This window comes from Lynx canadensis, chromosome C1, assembly GCF_007474595.2.
Source record: "Lynx canadensis isolate LIC74 chromosome C1, mLynCan4.pri.v2, whole genome shotgun sequence".
Lineage (NCBI taxonomy): Eukaryota > Metazoa > Chordata > Mammalia > Carnivora > Felidae > Lynx > Lynx canadensis.
Window position 1 is genome coordinate 58,508,153 of NC_044310.1, and position 20,872 is coordinate 58,529,024.

Below are 20,872 nucleotides of genomic sequence, written 5' to 3' on the forward strand. Positions count from 1 at the left end.
AAAGAACTTCCCAGGCCAAAGCTTCGAACGATCTGAGCAATAAAATAACATAGCATTAGCCTATGACCTAAAGTATAAAAGAAATACGCATGAATCCATACAAATATAAATGAGGTTTTTTTTTTTACAAATTCCAAGTGAGAGGACAGCCCTCCCCAACAGGATGTGGAGTTCAGTTCCCTGATCCCTACTCTGAAGGTGGGCTGTACCTGGTAACTTGCTTCCAAAGGATGGAGTAGGTAAGGGAAAAATACTAACTACAATGATGAATTTGGGCAAATTTGGATATTATGTACCAGATACTTGATGAGAAAGTAACTTTCCCTGATATTCTTTCCAACTCCCCCATTCTAATCACAAGAAAAAAACCAGATTAATTTAGAATAGGGGAATATTCGCCAGGACATCCAGCCAATACTCCTCAAGACTGTCAAGTTAGAATGAAAAGCTGTCAAACCACAGGTGACTGCAGAGATAGGACAACTAAGTGCATTGTGGTATCCTGGACTGAATCCTAAACAGAGTAATGGAAAATGGTGAAATTCACATGAAATCTGGATTGTAATCAATAGTAATAATTCAATATTGGTTTCTTAGTTTTGTCAAAAGTGTGTGGTAATGTGTTAATGATGGTGAAAACTGGGTGGGGGTATACTGGAACTGTACAATTTCTGCAGCTTTTCTGTAAATCTAGTTATAAAATTGGTGTCTATCTGATCTGCCTACCTACAAATAATGACTGAAATTAATACCATCTTACCACATCACTAGATTAAAAAACATCTGACCATTTTGGCTTTGGTTATGAGAGAGAATACTGAAATTTGCCATCAGACTTGAAAGTAAATTCCTATTTAGCAACTTCTGCGGTTCCCATGGGCAAGTTTTAAATGTCCTTAAGTTGTAACCTTCCTTTTTGTAAAATACAAGATACACAACCATGTCTAAAAGTGGCAGGAAGAATTATATAATGCCTGTACATTTATTACATACCCTAAACTGTCTTAACTGAAACCATCCACTCTATTTTCCAGAAATAATAAAATTTCCAGTTCAGGAATGCTAAAAGGTAATGTGAACACATCTCAGGACTGTATCAAAAAACAGGGCTGAGTGGAGAAATTCCCTGCCTTCTTATCAATATCTACAACAATGGCTGTGGATGCCAGAATACAAAAGATGAGATGTGAAACAAAGACTTTTTTACCTTTATAATTGCACCGAGAGATGGTTTCTCTTACATTTTAGAGCTTGCCCTGAACTTAAAACATTACCAGATACCATGCACATATTATTTAAATGAAAGGATTCTAAATGAGAACTTAAGAAAACTTACTAATTAAAAGTTACTGAGTGTTATAAAGTCACAGTTTTACAAAGAATTCAAGAAGCACACTATGGAGTGCTATTTTACCACATGAAATGAAGTGTGGGATGTTGTTGATAGGAAACATTCAATTTGGGTATTCTCAATTAAAAAAAGTCACAAGAATTTCGAGTATCCATGGCTGTAACTGATCATAGCTTTGGAATGTTTTAAACCAAGAACTCCTAAATATAACGTGATGTTACAGAAAGATAAGTGAATATAAAGAATTTACAATGCATAATCAAATGTAACAAGACTGATTTGCTTAAAAATAAACATTAACTCAGAGCTTAAAAATTCTAATTTATTTCTCACAAATGCCACTTGATGCTTGATTCACAGCTTTATTTACATTTGTCTACAGCATCATTTCTTCATGAAATGAACTAGTACAGCTTAGTTAAACCAAATGAAATCATAATCATCTGAATTGTCTGTAAACTATCAGCTAAATTTATAACCTTGCATTTGCTTAGTACAGCCAAAGTTTCAAATACAGAAAGCACAAGAATAAACCAATGGTAACATGTAGACTCTAGAAGATCATCTGGGCAAATTTAGAAGGTGGACTTTCAAGAAGTCTGAGGCACAATACAAGAGAGTAAAAGTTCTTGTGCAACCTACAGTAAATGCAGCAAAGAAAATTAAGACATAAAAAAACAAGGGGAAGTTCATTGTAAAAATATTATCAAAATACTTCTACATAAGATATTTTGCTTTCATCTTTAGATCAGCTGAAGAGAAAAATCACTCATTTTAAAGTAAAAAACAAATAATTTTGTTTGGTCTGTCTACTAGATAACCTTAAAACTTTAAAATTTTTAATTGCAGTAGACAATAATTTAAAATTAAGGAAAACAAAAACAAAATGTGGGTACTGATCCCCATGACAAAAAGTCCCCAAGCACAATTTGTCGATTTCCCTTAACATACTTACCTTGCATTGTCACTGAAGATACTGTTAAGAGAAGAAACCTTTTTGTTTTTAAACCAGAGGACAAAATGTAGCTCAAGTGACCAGACTTTGAGAAATAAAACGAACTCTGTATTTTAAGCCATAAGTAATTTCAAGTGAATAGGAACAATAAGTATTTCTGCATGTCATGCAGAAATAAGCATTCATTTGTTACTCAGAAGAAAATTTTATGCAGTGTTTGAACATCTCAAGGCAAATAATGTTCATTTAAATTCACAATCTCTCTGATCTTTCACCCAAAGAAATATACTTCAATTTGTTCCTCATTAACTACGGCTTAACTTTATCGATACTACCATATGTGATAACCGGGTTTTTAAAAGATATCACATGAAGCTTCTTAAAATATTAAGATAAAAACATTTTGAAATGGATGTTTTTCTCATCAATATCAGTAAAGAGAGGAACCTGTTTGACATTTTTGCTCAAAATTATTGTCAGGAAAGGGAAAATGAATAACACCCCTTTCCTTCTGAAATTCACAAGATTTTTTTTCTTCATTAAATGTGGTGGTACAAAAAAGTAAAACTGGATAAAAGAGAGACAAAGATTCTAAGGCACCCTCAGCATAGGGAATTTCAAAATGAGAAAGTTTCCAGTTGGCTGTTTTCAACTAGTTTTACTTTTTGTGATAGGAATCCCTTTGACATAGATTCATAGGAACAGGTTGACTCCTTTTCCCAATTAACATAAACAGATTGTATCCAACTACTTTACCACAGTCTTGCCTCCATGCCCAAAGTTCAGGCAAGCCTAGGTTATCCTGTCTTCAGTCAATAGTTCATATTCCAAAATGAAAAAACAAGAGTTCAAATTAGGAAACAAAGTACTCTGTCACAGCTGAAATGGTTTTAAATGAAATAGTTGTAAATAATGAATGATAAATAGAGTATCTATTTTAGGACATTATGGCTTAAAATACTATTTACTTTTAATTTCACAAATAAACACAGCTGTATTGTTGTGAAAAGCAATGAAAGGCATGCACCTCTACTAGCAGTTTTAGCACTTCTGACCAAGTAAGACACCAACTCCTTAAAAAATATGCTTCATGCACTGTACTGTTTTTTTTTTTTTAGATGTAAATTTTAATACATTATTTCTTTTTTGAACTTGAACGGGAACCAGAATGGGATGATCCAGAAGATGACCTGTGGTGCCTGTAAGACATAATGGAGAAAGCAGATAATCTAGTAAGCTAGAGCTGTTATCAGCATTCATTCATAAGACTGTGAGAATATAAAAAATAAAACCTCATTATGCTGACAGAAAGAATAATTAAAATATAAGATACAAACTTATACACATAAAATTAACTAGTGTTCAGATGTGGGATGTGAGCCCAGTAATAGCATAACCGTAATTTAAAATTCTCTATATTTTACAAGTATCTTCTCCTTTCAAGATATAGCCACCTCTCAATTATTTAAGATAATGAAGGAAAGCCTTGCAAAAATGTGTAAAATTACAGATAATATATAACAAAGGCATATAAACTTGGTAATGGAAGTGTGACTAAAATCAATCCCTGTGATACACTATATAGTGTGGTAAGTCTATATGTAAAACAAATACAGCAAGGCTTCTGTGTATGAGACTATATATTCATAAATAATTACGTTTTGGAAATCTAGGTCACACAAGATGATTGTACAATTAGTTATAGGGTTATATTCATGCAGCTAATATGAATAAGTCAATATATCAACCTGGGTAAAGTAGTGGTGTTCCGAGGGGTTGGCCCTGGGCTCAGGGTTGTTTAGTGTTTTCACCAATCACCTGGCTTATGGAATAGAGAACATGTTCATTAAGTTTAGATGACAACAAACTAGGGGGATTATATGTGGCTAAGATAAAAATTTGCAGAGTGGTAAGAAAGCAACAGAATGAGTTTCACTCAAGTACAGAGTAATTGTCTTACAAAAGAACAAACGCACATAAACAACACTAGTTGTGTGTAACCTTAATATCTAAACTTCAAAATGTGGAGAATTAATAATTCTGTACAAGAAGGAATCATGAGGTAATCCTACCGCTGAACCCAGCAATAATGAGACTACTTAATCCTTATTTTCACAAGTTGAAAGGATATGGAAAATTGGCAAAGATTACAAAAAGAAATCATTAAAAGTGCCTACATAATTAGATACTGAGAATGTAGAGAAAGTTAAAAACTGAGTAATTAGCCTGTTGCAAAAATGGCGGACAGATGACATCTGCACTCTACAAATTTTAAAGATGTCAATACCGATAAAGTGATCTAGTAAAGGTCTTTCTCTTAAAAAAAGGTAGAAAAGATTTGGACTGCCAAGATGAAAAATGTATTAGCTACAAGAACAACTTCCTTATATCTTTATAAAGGGCATAAAACAATAATTTGCCGTGGAAACGCATTTATACATATTTGAGAATAGATTTCCAATGATCTGAAAAGGTTAATTTTTTTTACTAGAGGCCCCAGATTTCTATTTATATTTAATAGAAAATTAAAATCATAAATACGTTTAAAAGTTAACTTCTAAATTACTTCAACATACAGCCTCTGAATTATAATCTTAAAAGACAGAAATAACCGAGAGTTGGCTATAATAATCATATGCAAAAATAAAAATTTAAACAATAAAATGATCAGATAGTGGAAGAGTGGTTTGATCTACAACTTTTCTAAGCAACCTGATCAAAGCACACACGATAAACAAAGTAATAAATGTTTTGAAGTTCAAAGTTGAAAAGTGTAATTTAAAATTGGAACAAAGGAGATAATGAAAATCTAATCCTTGACTAGAAAGTTTAATCTATTAAACACACTTAAGAACACCCATTCTTATTTCTACAGAAACCCAAACCTTTCGGGTGACCGTGATCTTGTTCGTCTTTTTTTGCGATCACCAGGTGAAGAAGATCTAGAACGACTTCTCTTTCTGTTCCTCTCAGGAGAAGATGATGAACTTGAATAAGATCTTTTTCGTGGGGAAGAAGAGCCCCTGTGGGACCTGGAGCTGGATCTTCATTGATTGAGAAACAAATCAAACATTTCATTAAAAGAAGAAATGAGGCAGATCGTTCAGCTAACAGCTCCAAAAATAAACAAATAGGATTTATAACTGAAAATTTTATAAGAAGGAATACTTACTGCATACTCAACAGAAGACTTCTGGTTCAATCACGAAAACAATTCTACTTAAGTACAATTACTTTAACATCATTTTTTTTTAACATTCTAAGTGTTTATCACTTATAACTAAAGCAGAATTTTTTTAACTTGAGGCTATCATTTTAAAGTATACATAAATAGCAAAACCAAAAGGTAATTGCATTTGCATGACTTTATGACTAGAAAACACATTCTCCCATTTGGGAAAAAAATATGTAGGTTATATACAAATTCCCGAGGAAAATAAACATTACAATTCCTTGTGGAATTACGCAACTTATTAAGTTGCTCTAGAAAAGGCAAGGATAGGGGACAGAAATGAGAAAACAGTATTCAATTGCCAAATAATCAAAAAAATAAAATAAAATGAGTAACTTTAAAACTTTGATTTATATTAACAATATTTTTATGAAGAAATACTATTCATGAAGTATGAAGTGTTGACATTCACATGTTTCAGGTAGAAGTAAATGTGCAAATGTTTAAATGCAAATTTTTTTCTTCGTTTACATATTTTGGTTGAAGGAATTTAGCTCAAACTTCCCAAAAAATTCACCTTTGGGCTTAAAATAAAATCAGAAAGCCCAAAAGGAGAATTCTTTGGAAAGTTATAAGCAATGAAAAAAATGTTTGGGAAGAATATGAAGGCTGTTCTGTAAATCTTAATTCTAGTACTTCCCAAATGGAACTAGGACTTAAAGATCTTCACCTAAGAAGCACTCAAATAAAAGTACTAACACAATGATAATACACAATAACAATAAACTCATTTGCTCTCCATTTTGTACTGGCTTAATACAAGTTTGCATATCATTCTTCCTTTAATGTTAAATTGCAGTTGTGCTCTAATGCTACAGATTTGGCTCTATTAAATAGCATTTTTACCAAAAGAACTACCATTATGATTCAGGGTTAATTTCCACAGAAGTGGAATTTTAGTCATTTTCTTATTCTTGTTAGATGCTTTAAATAATAAATCAAAACTTAAAAAAAAGGCAGCATATTTTTACTAAGTTTAAAAAAACACTTTTAAGGAAGTAGACTAGTGTTTCATTTGCTTCTTCACAAACTGCTTCCCTCTACCGGTCAAACTAAATGCAACCTGAAGTTAACAGTAATGATTACCTAAGACCACATCCTACCTGACTAACCAACCATACTTCCTTCGTCTGTAGAATTCAAGAGGAGTGCTTGTTCTAGACATAGTGTTTGTGTAAAATTTTATATTTATAATTTTTATAATAGTGTTAATATTACAAAAAAATAGAAATGGGTACAAGACATTCCAGAAACTTTATCTGATATAAATGACAAAATAGTTTCTGCAAATATTGAAACAACTGCCCTACAAAACAATCTGTTTTGAGGCAAGGTTAATTTTCTTCCTTTCAAAAACACAGTGAACTTTTTCTCTGCATATCTGTAATTTTATTTGAATTACTGCAAACATAACTTTACTAGAGATCTGGTGATAAAGACTCTGCTCCATCTTCCTATTTCATCACATTTTAGCTAGTACAAAAATAACAAACCTTGCATAATGCAAAATAGCAGCCTTAATTCAATCATGGGAATGTCTTGGCACACTGCTGGCAATGGAAACATCTCATGGTGAGAAAATTAAGCCGAGGCAAGTGCATTAGTTTCTAATGCTAAAATAAAATTGACAAGTAGAAGCAAAATAAGAGGAAAAAAAGCAGCAACGCCTTCTGCAGCCTTAAATATTTTTTCTCTCTGCTTTACAGAGAGATGCTACCTCATTCACCTTGATTTCGACCCACGAGATCTCGAACGTTCTCTGGAACTGGAACGAGATCTTGACTGCGAACTGGAAGAGCTTCTTGAACGGGACCTGGAACAACATGGAAGGATTTTTTTTTCCAGGACCACTTAAATGAACTTCGTGATATGAACACTGAAAGAAAAATGTATATTAGAGTTCATTTTCATATAAAAAGACAACTATTTGAGATACACATTTTCAGAACAAAATATTTTAAGGTAATATTACTTAAATACTTATGCCAAAACTTAAGCTAACATTTAAAAAGAAAACCAACTATCACTTCCCAAGTTTGACTAAATTGCTCTAAAAATCACTCAAAATTGTACAAATAAAAACACTAAGCATTATCTCACTTCATTAACATTGAATACTTTCCTAGGACTTACACATCCAGGAATTTTGAATGCTGCTGTTTATAATTTAACTTCTCTGATACATCTCTATCAATTTCCCTTAGAAAATTCCTTGTTTCCTCAGTCTCTAGCTAGTATGATACTGTAAGTATGATGACATGTATATGTTTAACTGTTTTTCTATCTACTCAAAGGTTAAAGAATTAAAGAGAAAATACATTAACAATCCTGTCTTAGGTAATTATATTACCTTTAATTTACCCCTTAAAATAATACTTTGTAGAAAAAGATTACTATTGACATCTTAAAATTACTATCTTTATAATTACTTTTGTAAGCTTTCAGGCTTTATAGTGCTCAAATAAAAACTTATCTAATTTTTCTTTTCTAGAGAATGGGTATGCATGTGCACTCAAGCGGGGGATGGTGCAGGATGGGGGCGGGGGGGCAGGGAGATGGGGGGAGGGGGAGATAAGGGAGGAGGGAGGGGGAGGGAGGGGGGAGAGAGAGAATGAATGAATGAATGAATGAGAATGAGAATATCATAGGCTCTAAGCTAAGTGTAGAGCCCAACGCCGGGCTTGATCCCACAACCATGGGATTATGACCTGAGCCAAAATCAAGAGTCAGACATTCAGCAGACTAAGACACCCAGGTGTCCCCCAAATTATCTGTTAAGTGCTCAATTAGCTAATATTTTGACCCTTAAAAACCATTAAAATCCACTGCCCATGATTTCACTGGATCATGAACAGGAATTGTTCATGGGAGCATTGTTTACACAAGGATACTGCTTTTACTCACTTGAATTTTCATTGTTGACTACACAACCAGGTAATATTAAAATTTTACGTTACTAACAAAATAATATTCAAGTACAACACCAACTAAATCTTCTTTTTCCTGGACATCTCAAGATAATGAGCATTAAGCCAATATAACTAATATGGCTGAACCGGCTCCTTCATTCAGAATACCTCTATCAAATCATTAAAATATTGTATAGCAAGCAATGATTTAATTAGGGTCTAGAAAATTTCTACACTAGCCTTTAACATCATTAGTAAAAATATAAATCTTAAATTTACTTACAAATTTCTAAATGTAAACTACCTATTTAATCAAGTAGCACTATATATAATAATTTAAATGAATTTTTAAAAATCTATTTTAATAAAAAGCATGGTGATAAAAATGGACCAAGGGAAGTTTCATATTAAAACTCTGCATTTCTGAAAATATTGGACAATAACTTCATGACACTAAGAAAAAATTATTTTATAAAAGTTGACTTGAATGAAATCTCAAATAAAAAGGAAAGCTTATTCAGTCAAGAAAAACAAAATTTATAAATAAAGAAGTTAGATACTGACATTTTGACTGGTGTTACCCTTGACCTGTACCCGTTTACCTGGACCTAGACCTTGAACTTGAGGGGGAGGATGAGCGTGATGAAGATCGTGAATGTGAAGATCGAGACTTTGAGCGACTTCGTCTGTTAGATTTCTTTTTATTACTATCTTCTTCTTCACTGGCATCAAGATTATACTTTGAGAGATCAGCATCATCTTCATCCTCATCCTAACAAAAATTCAGTCAATTATTTAGACATTTGGATATTAATGCTATCTACGAGGAATGATAAACAGTCCTGTGTATTGGACACCTCCATATGGATATGTGATGTCATCAACATCTCAGCAAATCCTCAATCCTAAAAATCTGCCTACTATATTCCTCATCTCAACTAAACAGACTGGTTATTTCAGACATTCCAAAGAAGTAATCCTAGAAATCACACTTATTTCCTCTTTTTCTGTCACAATGTATTACCAGGTAAGCAGTCAAAAATTTTCAATTTTAACCTCTTTACTATGTATTACAGTATAACCTTTAGGTGGTCTTCCTAACTCTAGAAATCCATTCTGCCTCCCCTACATCTCAACATACTGACAGTCACCCCCCTGAACCAGGTCAGATAAACATACCTCATTTGTTTCTTACAAGCTTTAAAAATTGTTCCACGCTGATTTGTTTAGTTGCATTTGAGGGCCTCTTATGATCAGACCTCAAAGTGTGTACCCTCAATCTGGATCTATACATAAGGCCATAAAACTTTACACTTTGGACTCAGAGAATAAATACCAGCTGATGGTGGTGCCCCTTACCATTCTCCCCTCTGCTCTAACCACACTGGCTTATGTATGATTTTTTTTAACATTGCTGGTTTGTTTCCTATTAAGTGACCTCTATTTACATTCTCTGCCTGAAAGTGTTCTGACCACAGCTCTTGTAGCCAGCAACTAATATCATTCTATCATTCAAATCTCAGCTCAAATTTCACCTCCTCAAAAATCCTCCATCCACTGAAACCAAAGTAGCTCTTCTCATGATCTGTTACCATGTGTCTTTATAACATAATTGCTTTCCAAATTATCTTGTTCATTTATGTCTTTCCCCTCTAGAATTTAAGTTCCATTAAAAGAAGGGTGGCTCTTAGTTATTACTCTATCTCCAGAGCTAGAATAGTGCTTGACAGAGTGGACGCTCAAAACCCTTGTGAGAACTAATGAATACACAGAACATAATATTCACTATGGGACAAAGATCGTCAAAAGGATTCATGTTATAACATAGCTCCAAAAAGACTAAGAACAAATAAGACAAGGAAATCATTTACCTCATCTAATTTATATTTAGAAAGATCTTCATCCTCATCCTCTTCTTCTCCCTCAGATTCTTTATCTTCAACTTCCTTTAAAATAGATGCAGGACCAACTGCCTTCCCCCTGTATTTTTTCTTTTTACGTCCAAACTAGAGAAAAAAATTTCATGATATTGCTGTCAGCTGAAAATATTTAAAATCACTATTTTTTCCTAAGAAATTACTTTTATATGTTTCGGTCAATATGTATTTTTTTAAATTAATTTTAACAATTATATATTTGTCAATTATGACTTAAAAAATGGTAAGCTGCTTTAGAAGATTCAAAGTACACTCATAAAAAATAAGATACATTTAGTATTATTCCTTCTCAGTTAAAATATTTTTGAACAGGTTTTCTAATTTGTATTCAACCTGCACACTAATGTATAGCTTACCTCATCATATTCACCATCAGATTCTTCTCTTTCTATATATTCAACATTTTCTCTTTCATTAAAACCACCACCATAACCTAAAAGGGGAGGGGGCATAAACTATTATCCTAGGACAATTCATTAAAATAACGAAAATATATATATCCAACAACATCACCTCCAAGCAACAGAGAAAAAGAAAAATCTCATCAATGACATTTGCCTATCTAATAAATTACTAGTTTAAAAAAAAGCATACTAAAAAAACATCACTACAGAAAACAGTGTCAAAGTTAGATACCTTAGCTGAAAAAGCCCTATTGCTACACTTCTAGTTCTTCTCATTCTCAATTTCAAAATGTCCTGTATTACTTAGCTTATGTATGGAATACATGGGTGGAAAACATCTATTCATATCTCTGCCATAACCAAGTTTCATAATGACTTTCTTCTGTAGTTCATCATAATTCTTCCGGGAAGAGTGTGCTAAGAACACAGACTCAAAATTTCACAGATTACCAGTTGCAGATAGTCTGAAATCTTTTGATGTATTGAAATTTTGGTGGGCTAAAATGTAGCTAGGGCTTGGAATATTCCTAATTATACAAATACAATGACATAATAAAGGACATCCAAATTGGTTTTAATACAATTGTTTTTAATGTATTGTTAAAAGTCACTCAGGTTCTCTGAATTAACCAGTAAACTTTTATTTTTTTTATTTTTTAAATTTTTTTTAATGTTTATTTTTGAGACAGAGAGAGACAGAACATGAACGGGGGAGGGTCAGAGAGAGAGGAAGACACAGAATCTGAAACAGGCTCCAGGCTCTGAGCAGTCAGCAGAGAGCCCAACGCAGGGCTTGAACTCACAGACTGCGAGATCATGACCTGAGCCAAAGTCGGACGCTTAACCGACTGAGCCACCCAGGCGCCCCAACCAGTAAACTTTTAAAGTGAAAATATTCTATTAAAAAATAATCAAGTTCAGCAAACCACTATTCTTTCATGTCACAACCAACATCTACAATTAGGTGAGATTTTTCCCATAAGCTTAAGAGAAGGTGAAGTTAATTTTAGAGAAAGTGAGGGAATTTTGAACTAAATCTCCCACTGAAAAAATAGAGAGGTATGTGGGCAAAAGCAACATAATCTAACTATTGCACATACTGCAGAGCAGTACCAGCACATAAAGTCAGTGTTTCTGGGATTTAAGGATTTCATGAACCAGCAAAATGCTAAATACATTTATAAACAAAAAAGTATTCTTAAAGAATTTAGGATGTATGACTTTAAATTTACTAATCACAGGTATTTAAAAAATGATCACTTACCCTATCATCTTTTTCTGACAGTCACAAATAGCAAGTACATTAACTGTCTGAACAAAATAATGTAATAAATTTAACTTTAAAAAAACATCACATTAATCTTGTTTTCAATATACTTTGTACCAGCGAAAACTGCAATGTGTCGGTATTTATCTCTCAAATAATTGCAATATGACTCCTTGCCTCCTCCTCCTACCTTATTTCAGAGACCATATGGATTTTAATTGTAATATACAAGAATTTTCTTTTGTTTCTGTAAGGATGACATACGAATGAGAAATGTATTAAATACAGTTACAACTTTCTTTAGTAAAATCTTGGCTCCAGTTTTTCAGAAATCAAATATAAAAAACCAAAAAGTACAAATGGGTATACGCTGAACCTCAAGAAAACAGCTCACACATTTAACGCTAATTATAGATTACAAACTCTGTGGAAAGTTATTACATCAACATGTCCTGAGATTAAGATATGAATACTCTGATAAACAACAAATTTTAAGAGATAACTAATGATAAAGATCTAATAAGCATCAAAATACTTAAAAGTAGGAGAAAAACTTAAAAAAAAAATCCACAGGATCTAGATGGAAAATAATTCACATAGGGAAAAAAAAAAGCAAAGTGAGCAAATATAATGCAACAGCATGATTCATGTCCTTAGGCCAGTAGTACAGAAAAATGCCTGAATAAACTAGACTGTTAATATATGGAACATGTGAAAATATTAAAACAACCCTACTTAACACCAACAGACTTTTAAGAGTTCTCTGTTCACATTTAGTAACCTATACTTGAAAAATGATACAGCAAATAAATTATGGCAAGATTTAGACGTTAACTGTTACACATAATTTTGCATAGGTACGTAAGGACAATTACTTTAAAATAAATATCATAGCAAATATAAAGCTATTCTCATCTCATACGGGCTACAGAAAAAAAAAACCTAGTAATTTAACAAGGACGTTGCTAACATGTAACTATTCAAAAACTAGGAGAATAGGTGCGCTTGGGTGGCTCAGTTGGTTAAGTGTCCAATTCCTGATTTCAGCTCAAGTCAGGATCTCACGGTTCAGTTCATGGGTTTGAGCCCTGCCTGGAGCTCCACGCTCACAGCATGGAGCCTGCTTAGGATTCTCTTTCCCTCTCTCTCTGCCCCTCCCCCACTTGTGCACATGATCTCTCTCAAAATAAACATTAAAAAAAAAAGAATTGTACAAAATTATTTGTACAATTATTTAATGTGATAATGCAAAGTCAGCAATCTTTCAGTAGTGCATCAAGTTTTCTTTTATTCACAAACTATCCCACGCTTAGGAAATGTTCTCCAGAACCCTGGACTTCCTTACTAAAAATAGTAGAGACACTAGAGAGCAATGCTATAGGTTATTTCACAACTTCAACTGCGACCAGCAAAGATAACTGGTTATAGCCAGGGAAGTGGGAATGGCTCATGACAACAGAATCACAGAAAGGAAAAAAAAAAAAAAAAAAAATGAGTAAAGAAAAAGTGAGAAGGTATCAAACTTTCAGGACTTTAGTTGTTACACTATTGCTCTTACAATAGTGCAACTTTAAAGGAGAAATTACAAAATAGGTCAGAGAATATGAGTAGATAAAAGGCTTTTTGGAAATACAACTTAAAAAACTTAAAGATTCTGGACTTTAACCTAAAAACAAAAGTTTTATTTATTTTTATTTTAGAGAGTGAGCAAGCAAGCAGGGGAGAAGGGCAGAGGGAGAGACGGACAATCTTAAGCAGGGTCCACGTTCAGCATAGAGCCTGATGTGGGGCCAGATGCCAGGACCCTGGGATCATTACCTAAAATGAAATTAAGAGCTGAACACTCAACCGACTAAGCCTCCCAGGCACCCGAAAACTGTTTTAAACATATGGAGCTGTTAGTTTGGAAAACAAAATATCTCTGGCTGCAACTGGGCAGGAGGGGAGTATGTACAGACAGAAACTAAGACAAGATATAGTGGTATCCTTATCTAGGGTAGTCATGGAAAAGAATTTTGAGGGGAGTAGAGGAGAGATAAGGAGTTACTAAGAAGGACATTTAGGTTTCTGTCTTATGCAACAAGCATATGGTGCGTGGTACTAATCATGAGAAAGAGATCACTAGAAGAGGGCCAGGTCCTGGGGGAAACTCATGAGTTCGGTTTGGATATAATAAGTTTGACATTTACTTGGTGATGTTGAATAGACAGCTGGATATATGGGTCAAAGAAGTCTCAGCTGAAGACACACATTTGGGTATCATGGTGTGCTGAAGTCACTTAAAGTTAGGACTTAGAAAGAAAACTGAGGGACTGGGTCTTGAAGAACCCCAACATTCTGTGGTCAGGTAGAAAGGGATGGCCCTAAAAAGGACACAAAATAAACTATCAGAAAAAAGATCAAAAAAACATAAGATATATACTTTAAGAGGTGAATGAAAGAAAGGAAACTCTTATCAGAAGGCCTCAATCTGTCCAATAAGTACAAAGGCTTAGAATGAGAAGAGTAGGGTGGATTTGAGGATTACAAAAGGAAAAATATCTAGGACATTAGGTTATAATGTTCTCACATGTGACAGGATCACAAAAAATTAAAATTAAAAAAAGAACGAGGGGAAGAAAACAAGAATTTGCTAAAGTCTAGAAGGGCCAAGTCCAGATGATTCTTAAAGGGCTAGTGAGTCTTCCCTCTGCCCTTATTAATGTTCACTATTTGTTAGCACAGAGCTCTCTAATGCTATACTCTGTAAACTGTGATACTGTTAAACAGAAAATGACTTTGTGTATGGCAGAAAAACATTAAGGTAAAAAAAACCTAAGGGCAGAACAGACAGAATCCTCAATTACTGTACTCTTATAAGAAGGTGACAGAACTGTTAATTCAAATTTTATTTCTTTTAAGATCACTTAGGGGCACCTGGGTAGCTCAGTGTGTTAAGCATCTGACTCTTGATTTGGCACAGGTTATGATCTCCTGGTTCATGAGATTGAGTACCAGATTGGGCTCTGTGCTGGCAGCATGGAGACTGCTTGGGATTCTTTCTCTTTCTCAAAATAAATAAACATTAAAAAAATTAAAGTCATTTCGTTAGAATGTGATTGAATTTTACCTGTTCTTTCTTCTAATTTAGCATACTTTGGAGTATTACACATGTTACACTCTGATCTTCTGGCCCAATTCACGTTACTGCACCTTTGGAAGGCAAAAATACCAAATTAGTAGACTATAACACAAGAAAGAGTTAATTTCTAGACAGTTTAGAATTTTAAAATAAAAACTAGGATAAAACCACTACCATAAAGAAATATTTATTAAGGATAATGTAAACAAAGAAAATGTACTAGTGCACATTTTCTAAGAGAAAATATGGATTCCAACAAAAGACAACTATTTAAGCAGAAGCAAAAGCTAAACAGTATGAAGAGTGCCTTTGTCATTTTTTGAAAAATAGGAGACAAATTATATATACACAGATTTTGATGTCTTAGAGGGAAAAATCACCTTTTAAATTAAAGGTTTTACTAATTTCTCAGTCTCCAAATTTACCTCAAAAGACAGCAAAGTTATTTATACCTTCTAAATAACGTCAAAAAATTTTTTTTCTTTTGAGGAATCAGTTCAAGCACTAAATTTCACAGCATACCAAATCCAGTGACCTAATCTGTTGACAAAAAATTTTCCAGTACAATTTTAATCCATATAGGATCAGAAATTTATGTATGGCCCTCTTCTGATTCAGTCCTTTTTTATATATTTGATTCATCTGCACAACAGAAAAGATGGAAGTTGGAAAAAATATCTATACAGAACTTGAAAATCAAACATATTAAGAATGCCTAATTACAGATATTTATGACACACAACTTATGATTCTAAAATTACTCTGTAAACAGGCAAAATGAACTTGAAGTGTATTTCACATTAATGATAGAAACTAAAAGTTTTCATATTTTTTAATAGAAAGAAGTAGGCTTTGATGATTTTAAATAGCCCTTCATCCTTTTTTTGAAATGCAAGCTTACCTTAAGCATTCATTTACTGGTATACATAATCCATCATAGTATAAACTAATACTACCATTAAAAAAATAGAATTTTTAGAAGTTCTTTATACTTCTATACAGACTAAACTTCTATACTTCAGCTACAGACTAAACAGTACACAGATCTTTGACTTAGAAGGTTTCCTCAAGTTTGTCAATGTGACAAAGAATCGGAAATATTAACAAGTAGTGGCTAGATATGTTATTATGGAAGAAAAAGTGGATAATTTAAAACACATACGTTTTGCACTGCCAGTCATTAGCACTAAAAAGGCCCCGGCTCTTTTCTGCAAGTGTCTTTCCTATTTCAGTACCCCCAGCTTTCATCATCTTAGCCTCAGTTGTTTTCTCTGAAAATAGGAAAATGATACACGATTAATCTGGGGAAATTTTAAAAATGATCTGTATACAGTCTTAAAAGAAGCTTCCTTAAATGCTTACCCCGACCACATCTATTACAGCTGGTTCTTCTAGCAAAGTTTACATTTCCACATCTGAAAATAAAGTAAAAGATATTTAGAAAGAGATTTAAAACTGAAGAATTTTTTAAATTCTTTATACACAACTTTTTAATGATTCCTTACTATACACCTACATCCAGAACTTCTCTGACACCATCTCAGTCATGTTAATGTCAATGTTAACTATGAAAAAAAAAAATCATCACAATTTAGGTGGAAAAAATAAAAGATAAATATAAAATTTAAGCCAAAGTCCAGGATAAGAAACTCCAATCTTTCACTATCTAGTTACGTGATCCTAGTAAGTCGCTTAAGATTTCTGTGTTTCAGTGTTCTATTAGCACATATGATCGATGACAACAAAATCCCCTTGGCAAAGCTGAAGTGAGATATCCACTTTAGCAATTACTGAGGAGGCACCAGAGAGTTAGAAACAAAACCAAAACAACTTCAAAGTAATTCCTAGTATAGAAAATAAGGAAATACATACAAAAATGTGTTAAGTATGATAAGAAATACATAATCCTAAGGATGGACCAGTGGGGAGAATATAGCTTCATGGGTCTTGATAAAATGCTCTTTTTACAAGCAGAAGATAGAATGGTAAGGAAAGATGATAGGTTATATGGACTAAAAACATACACAGGTTCAATAACTATAAGGAAATGGGAGTTGTGTAGGGGCATTTACCAAACCTCTGAAACCTAGTTGAAAAAAGTAACAACCACAACCAATAAACCCAACATAAGGAGTAACACAGTGTCACTTTATGTTTATATTCAGCAAACTTAAGTAAACAAAAAACTTATCAAGTTCATTTACATGGTCTTGATAGTGCATCTGCATATTGGTAAAACCACGTTAAATGCTGAGTGATATACAAAGCTTAAATTTAAAAAAACTGGTAACTTTTCTTTGAAAATACATATCTGAATATACACATTGTAGAAATATTCTATTCATCTTTGTAATTGAGTTGAATGCACTTAGACACCTACTTCAAATATTTGTGTATGCTGTCATTAATGACACTGTCAAAGGTAAATCATTGTACAAGTAATCAATCAGTAACATTAAAATCAGAAGTTGTGCTATACCTTTTGAATGGTTTCAATAGTATTTACCACTGAGCAATGGTATTCATAGCATATGAATTGGTCCCATTCAATACTGTCAGATACACCTGATCCTTCAGATCATCCTAATCTTTATGCAAATAGGCGATCAATTTGTTATGAAATAAACACAATATTTCATTTAAACTACTTACAAGGTGGTCAGAAGTCAAATACCGAGGAAATGTGGACTTAATCTCCGTTACGGACATTAGATGATTTAATTCTCTTAAACTAAAACCAATAGCTACCAATTAAGAGTATCTGCTGTATTTCATTGCTCTACACACTATGCTATCCTATATTCATTGAAAGGGAGCTATTCTATATCATTTTTTTTTTTAGTAGAGTTAAATAACCTACTTAAAGTTACATATCTGTAAGCAAGGGAACTGTAATTAAACCCACATTTATTTGCTTCAAAGTTTCTCTGTGAATTTTTATCTTTGGCTAGCCTAAGGACAAAAAATCTGAGACTTTTATTTGAACGTGAGTTGTGCGTTCAATTTTTGGACAACTACTTTCCATGTATTTCCAAACAGGTACATGTATTTGAGCACCCTCCAAAATAATCTAGCAATTTAATAGAACACACAGACTTCAGCAGCAATGTCAAAAGGCTGAGCCACTAAACACGTGCTTCTCTGCTGCAGGCATCTCCAGGCAAGCAGAAACACAGGCCTCCTGCCTTTCGGCTCTAAGCAGGCGAAACGTTCGATTCTCGTGGGGAAATAAAAGATTACTAGAGAAAAAAGTCAGAATCTCCTAAATCCAAGAAGGGTAGCGTTTAGGGGCAAGTATAAACAGTACGGGAGAAAACGGAAATTAAAAAGCAAACAAACAAAAAAAACAAAAAAACACAACAAGGCGAATTATGAAAAAACAAAAAACGAGTTCGAGAAAGCAGCTTCCCGCGAACAAAAGTAAAGTTCTGCAGGAAAAAGTCACGTGGGGCAGATCCAATAGCAAGCTGGCCACGACTCTCTAGATTTCCTTATCGCTGAAACCTGGCCGAGGCGGGGGTGGGGTGTGGGGGCAAAAGGCAGGCCATCTCGCTCTCGAAAAAGAGGGGCTGTCTTGGAGAGTTAATGTCGAGGAAACTTGGGAGACATTCTCAAAACAAAGGCTCCCGAAATACCTCATCGAGAAGAGGCTGGAGCCTCCTTCCCGCCTGGGAGCCGGCGGTTCGCCTTCTCAACCCGGCCTGAGGTACTGGAGACCATAAAAACGGAAAACGCCGAAACAACCCGAGAAAGCCTCCACCGTTAAACCCTGCCCCAATTCGGGACCCTTCATGAACTCACTTTTTGTCAGGGCAAATCCAGTCACCGTCACTGACTCGGAAATTCTTAGTCGACATCTTGGACGCCGCCACCACAGCCACCCGCAGCTACGTCTTCGCAGGAGGAAGCGGGCAGGGGACTTTCGGCACTCCGGGGCTGTCTCCAAGACGCCTGATTCTGACGCACCACTGCACCAGGCTTGATAATGAGGACACTCGGCCGGGATTGAGTTTGAACGTTATTGTCTAAATTAAAATGCTTGTGCGACTGTTTCCTGGTCGAAGGAATTATAGTGCAAATGTATTTTCTGGAGCTAAACTAACAGGCGCCGCAGGGACAGCCAAAGCGGGAGGCCTTCGTGGCACTGGAAGCCTCGGAGAGCCCCCTACAGGCGGGAGGACCCGAAAAGAAAATACTTCCGCTCAGATGGGCGGAGCTAGGGAGCCGAGGTGGAAGTGGCTGTAATCAGGTTTGAGTTTGGGATGGCGGGCTGCTTAGGCTAGGTTTAGGGGTGAGGTATGGTGGACTAGTGAAGTATTTGTAGAAGTTATTTTATTTTATTTATTTATTTTTAAAAAAATTTTTTTAACGTTTATTTATTTTTGAGACAGAGAGAGACAGAGCATGAACGGGGGAGGGTCAGAGAGAGGGAGACACAGAATCTGAAACAGGCTCCAGGCTCTGAGCTGTCAGCCCAGAGCCCGACGGGGGGCTCGAACTCACAGGCCGCGAAATCATGACCTGAACCTAAGTCGGCCGCTTAACCGACTGAGCCACCCAGGCGCCCCTGTAGAAGTTATTTTAATAAAGGATTGGGAACTCTGTTCTTTAATTATGCACTTGGTACACGGGTGTCATTTAGAAACGTACTCTTTTTTGATACATACTTTGATGTAACAAATAGGCAATGTACACGTGGGAACCCAGTAATTTTAGAAGTAGGGTATTGCCAATATTGTTAAAAAATTACCTGTGTCTTTTGCCCCTTGCGTTCCTCCAGCGGTAACATTCTCCTCTGTTTGAGGTTTAATCTTTTGCTTTTTGAAAATTTAGTTTATGTATGTTTAACTTACAAACTGTTGAGCTTTACAGGGATACTTGGTTATTAAGTAATTTGCAGCTTCCCCCCCCCCCCATTCAACAGTATACTTCCAAATTCGTTTTAGGGTGTCACATATATTTGCATGTAGCTGTAGTTCCCTAATTTCACTGCAATATACTGGTAATAATTCTATGTGTGACATTTTATCCCTTTTATTTACCAGGTTTGTCATTACAAACAATGTCGGTTTGAACCTTCTTAGAATGCACGGATTCAGTTACCAGAATGTAAGGATTTTTCAGAGTACAATATATATCTAGAAAGACCATTTTTCAACTACTTTCTAGTTATGATATCTGTCTTAAAGTCTTTAATAATTATAACAACTTAGTCATCTAGGATTTGGCAGCTGGTGATTTTGTTTTTCCTTGAAAACTGGTTATATTTTCCCACTTCTTTGTATATTATGTTGCATAGACTCTGGGTCCTATTCAAAGCCTTTGGGGTAAGTTGATCATTTTGTTTTGTTTCAGGAGTCAGTCAGTTTGATTCAGATCAGTTTGATTCAGATCCACAAGTTAAGTCTCACCTTCTGTGGGTGCTGGGCCCTATCAGTTCAGTTTTCAAAGGCTTTGTTATTCTGCTTTGAGTCTGTCCTGTACATACAACCCTCAGCGATTACTTTAGAACTTGGGCAATACAGTAGTCCCCCTTATCTGTAGTTTTGCCTTGTTTCAGTTACCTGTGATCAACTGTGAGAAGCAGATGATCCTCCTTCTGACTTATCCTTAGAAGGTCAATAGCTTAACACTGTGTTATAAATGCCTGTCATTCACCTCACTTCATCTCGTCCTGTAAGCATTTTAACCATCTC

General features: G+C 34.6%; 1 protein-coding gene across 4 annotated transcripts; it reads right to left on the reverse strand.

The window, feature by feature from the left end:
* Window positions 1-1,652: 1,652 nt before the first annotated feature.
* Window positions 1,653-19,079, reverse strand: ZRANB2 (zinc finger RANBP2-type containing 2). Of its 4 annotated transcripts, none has more exons than XM_030326556.1 (11): window positions 18,978-19,079; window positions 16,539-16,591; window positions 16,339-16,447; window positions 15,165-15,247; window positions 10,741-10,817; window positions 10,319-10,453; window positions 9,050-9,219; window positions 7,265-7,351; window positions 5,192-5,350; window positions 4,055-4,128; window positions 1,653-3,505 (listed from the first exon to the last, which is right to left on the reverse strand). In XM_030326556.1, exons 1-10 carry the CDS (start codon window positions 19,031-19,033, stop codon window positions 4,095-4,097), a joined length of 963 nt encoding a protein of 320 aa, XP_030182416.1. In that variant the 5' UTR covers window positions 19,034-19,079; the 3' UTR covers window positions 1,653-3,505; window positions 4,055-4,094. The 4 variants fall into 4 exon arrangements, 3 of the variants coding, with proteins under 3 accessions (XP_030182416.1, XP_030182415.1, XP_030182417.1); XR_003971032.1 differs by having other exon boundaries at window positions 3,449-3,505; window positions 4,055-4,124; XM_030326555.1 differs by lacking the exon at window positions 4,055-4,128.
* Window positions 19,080-20,872: the final 1,793 nt, after the last annotated feature.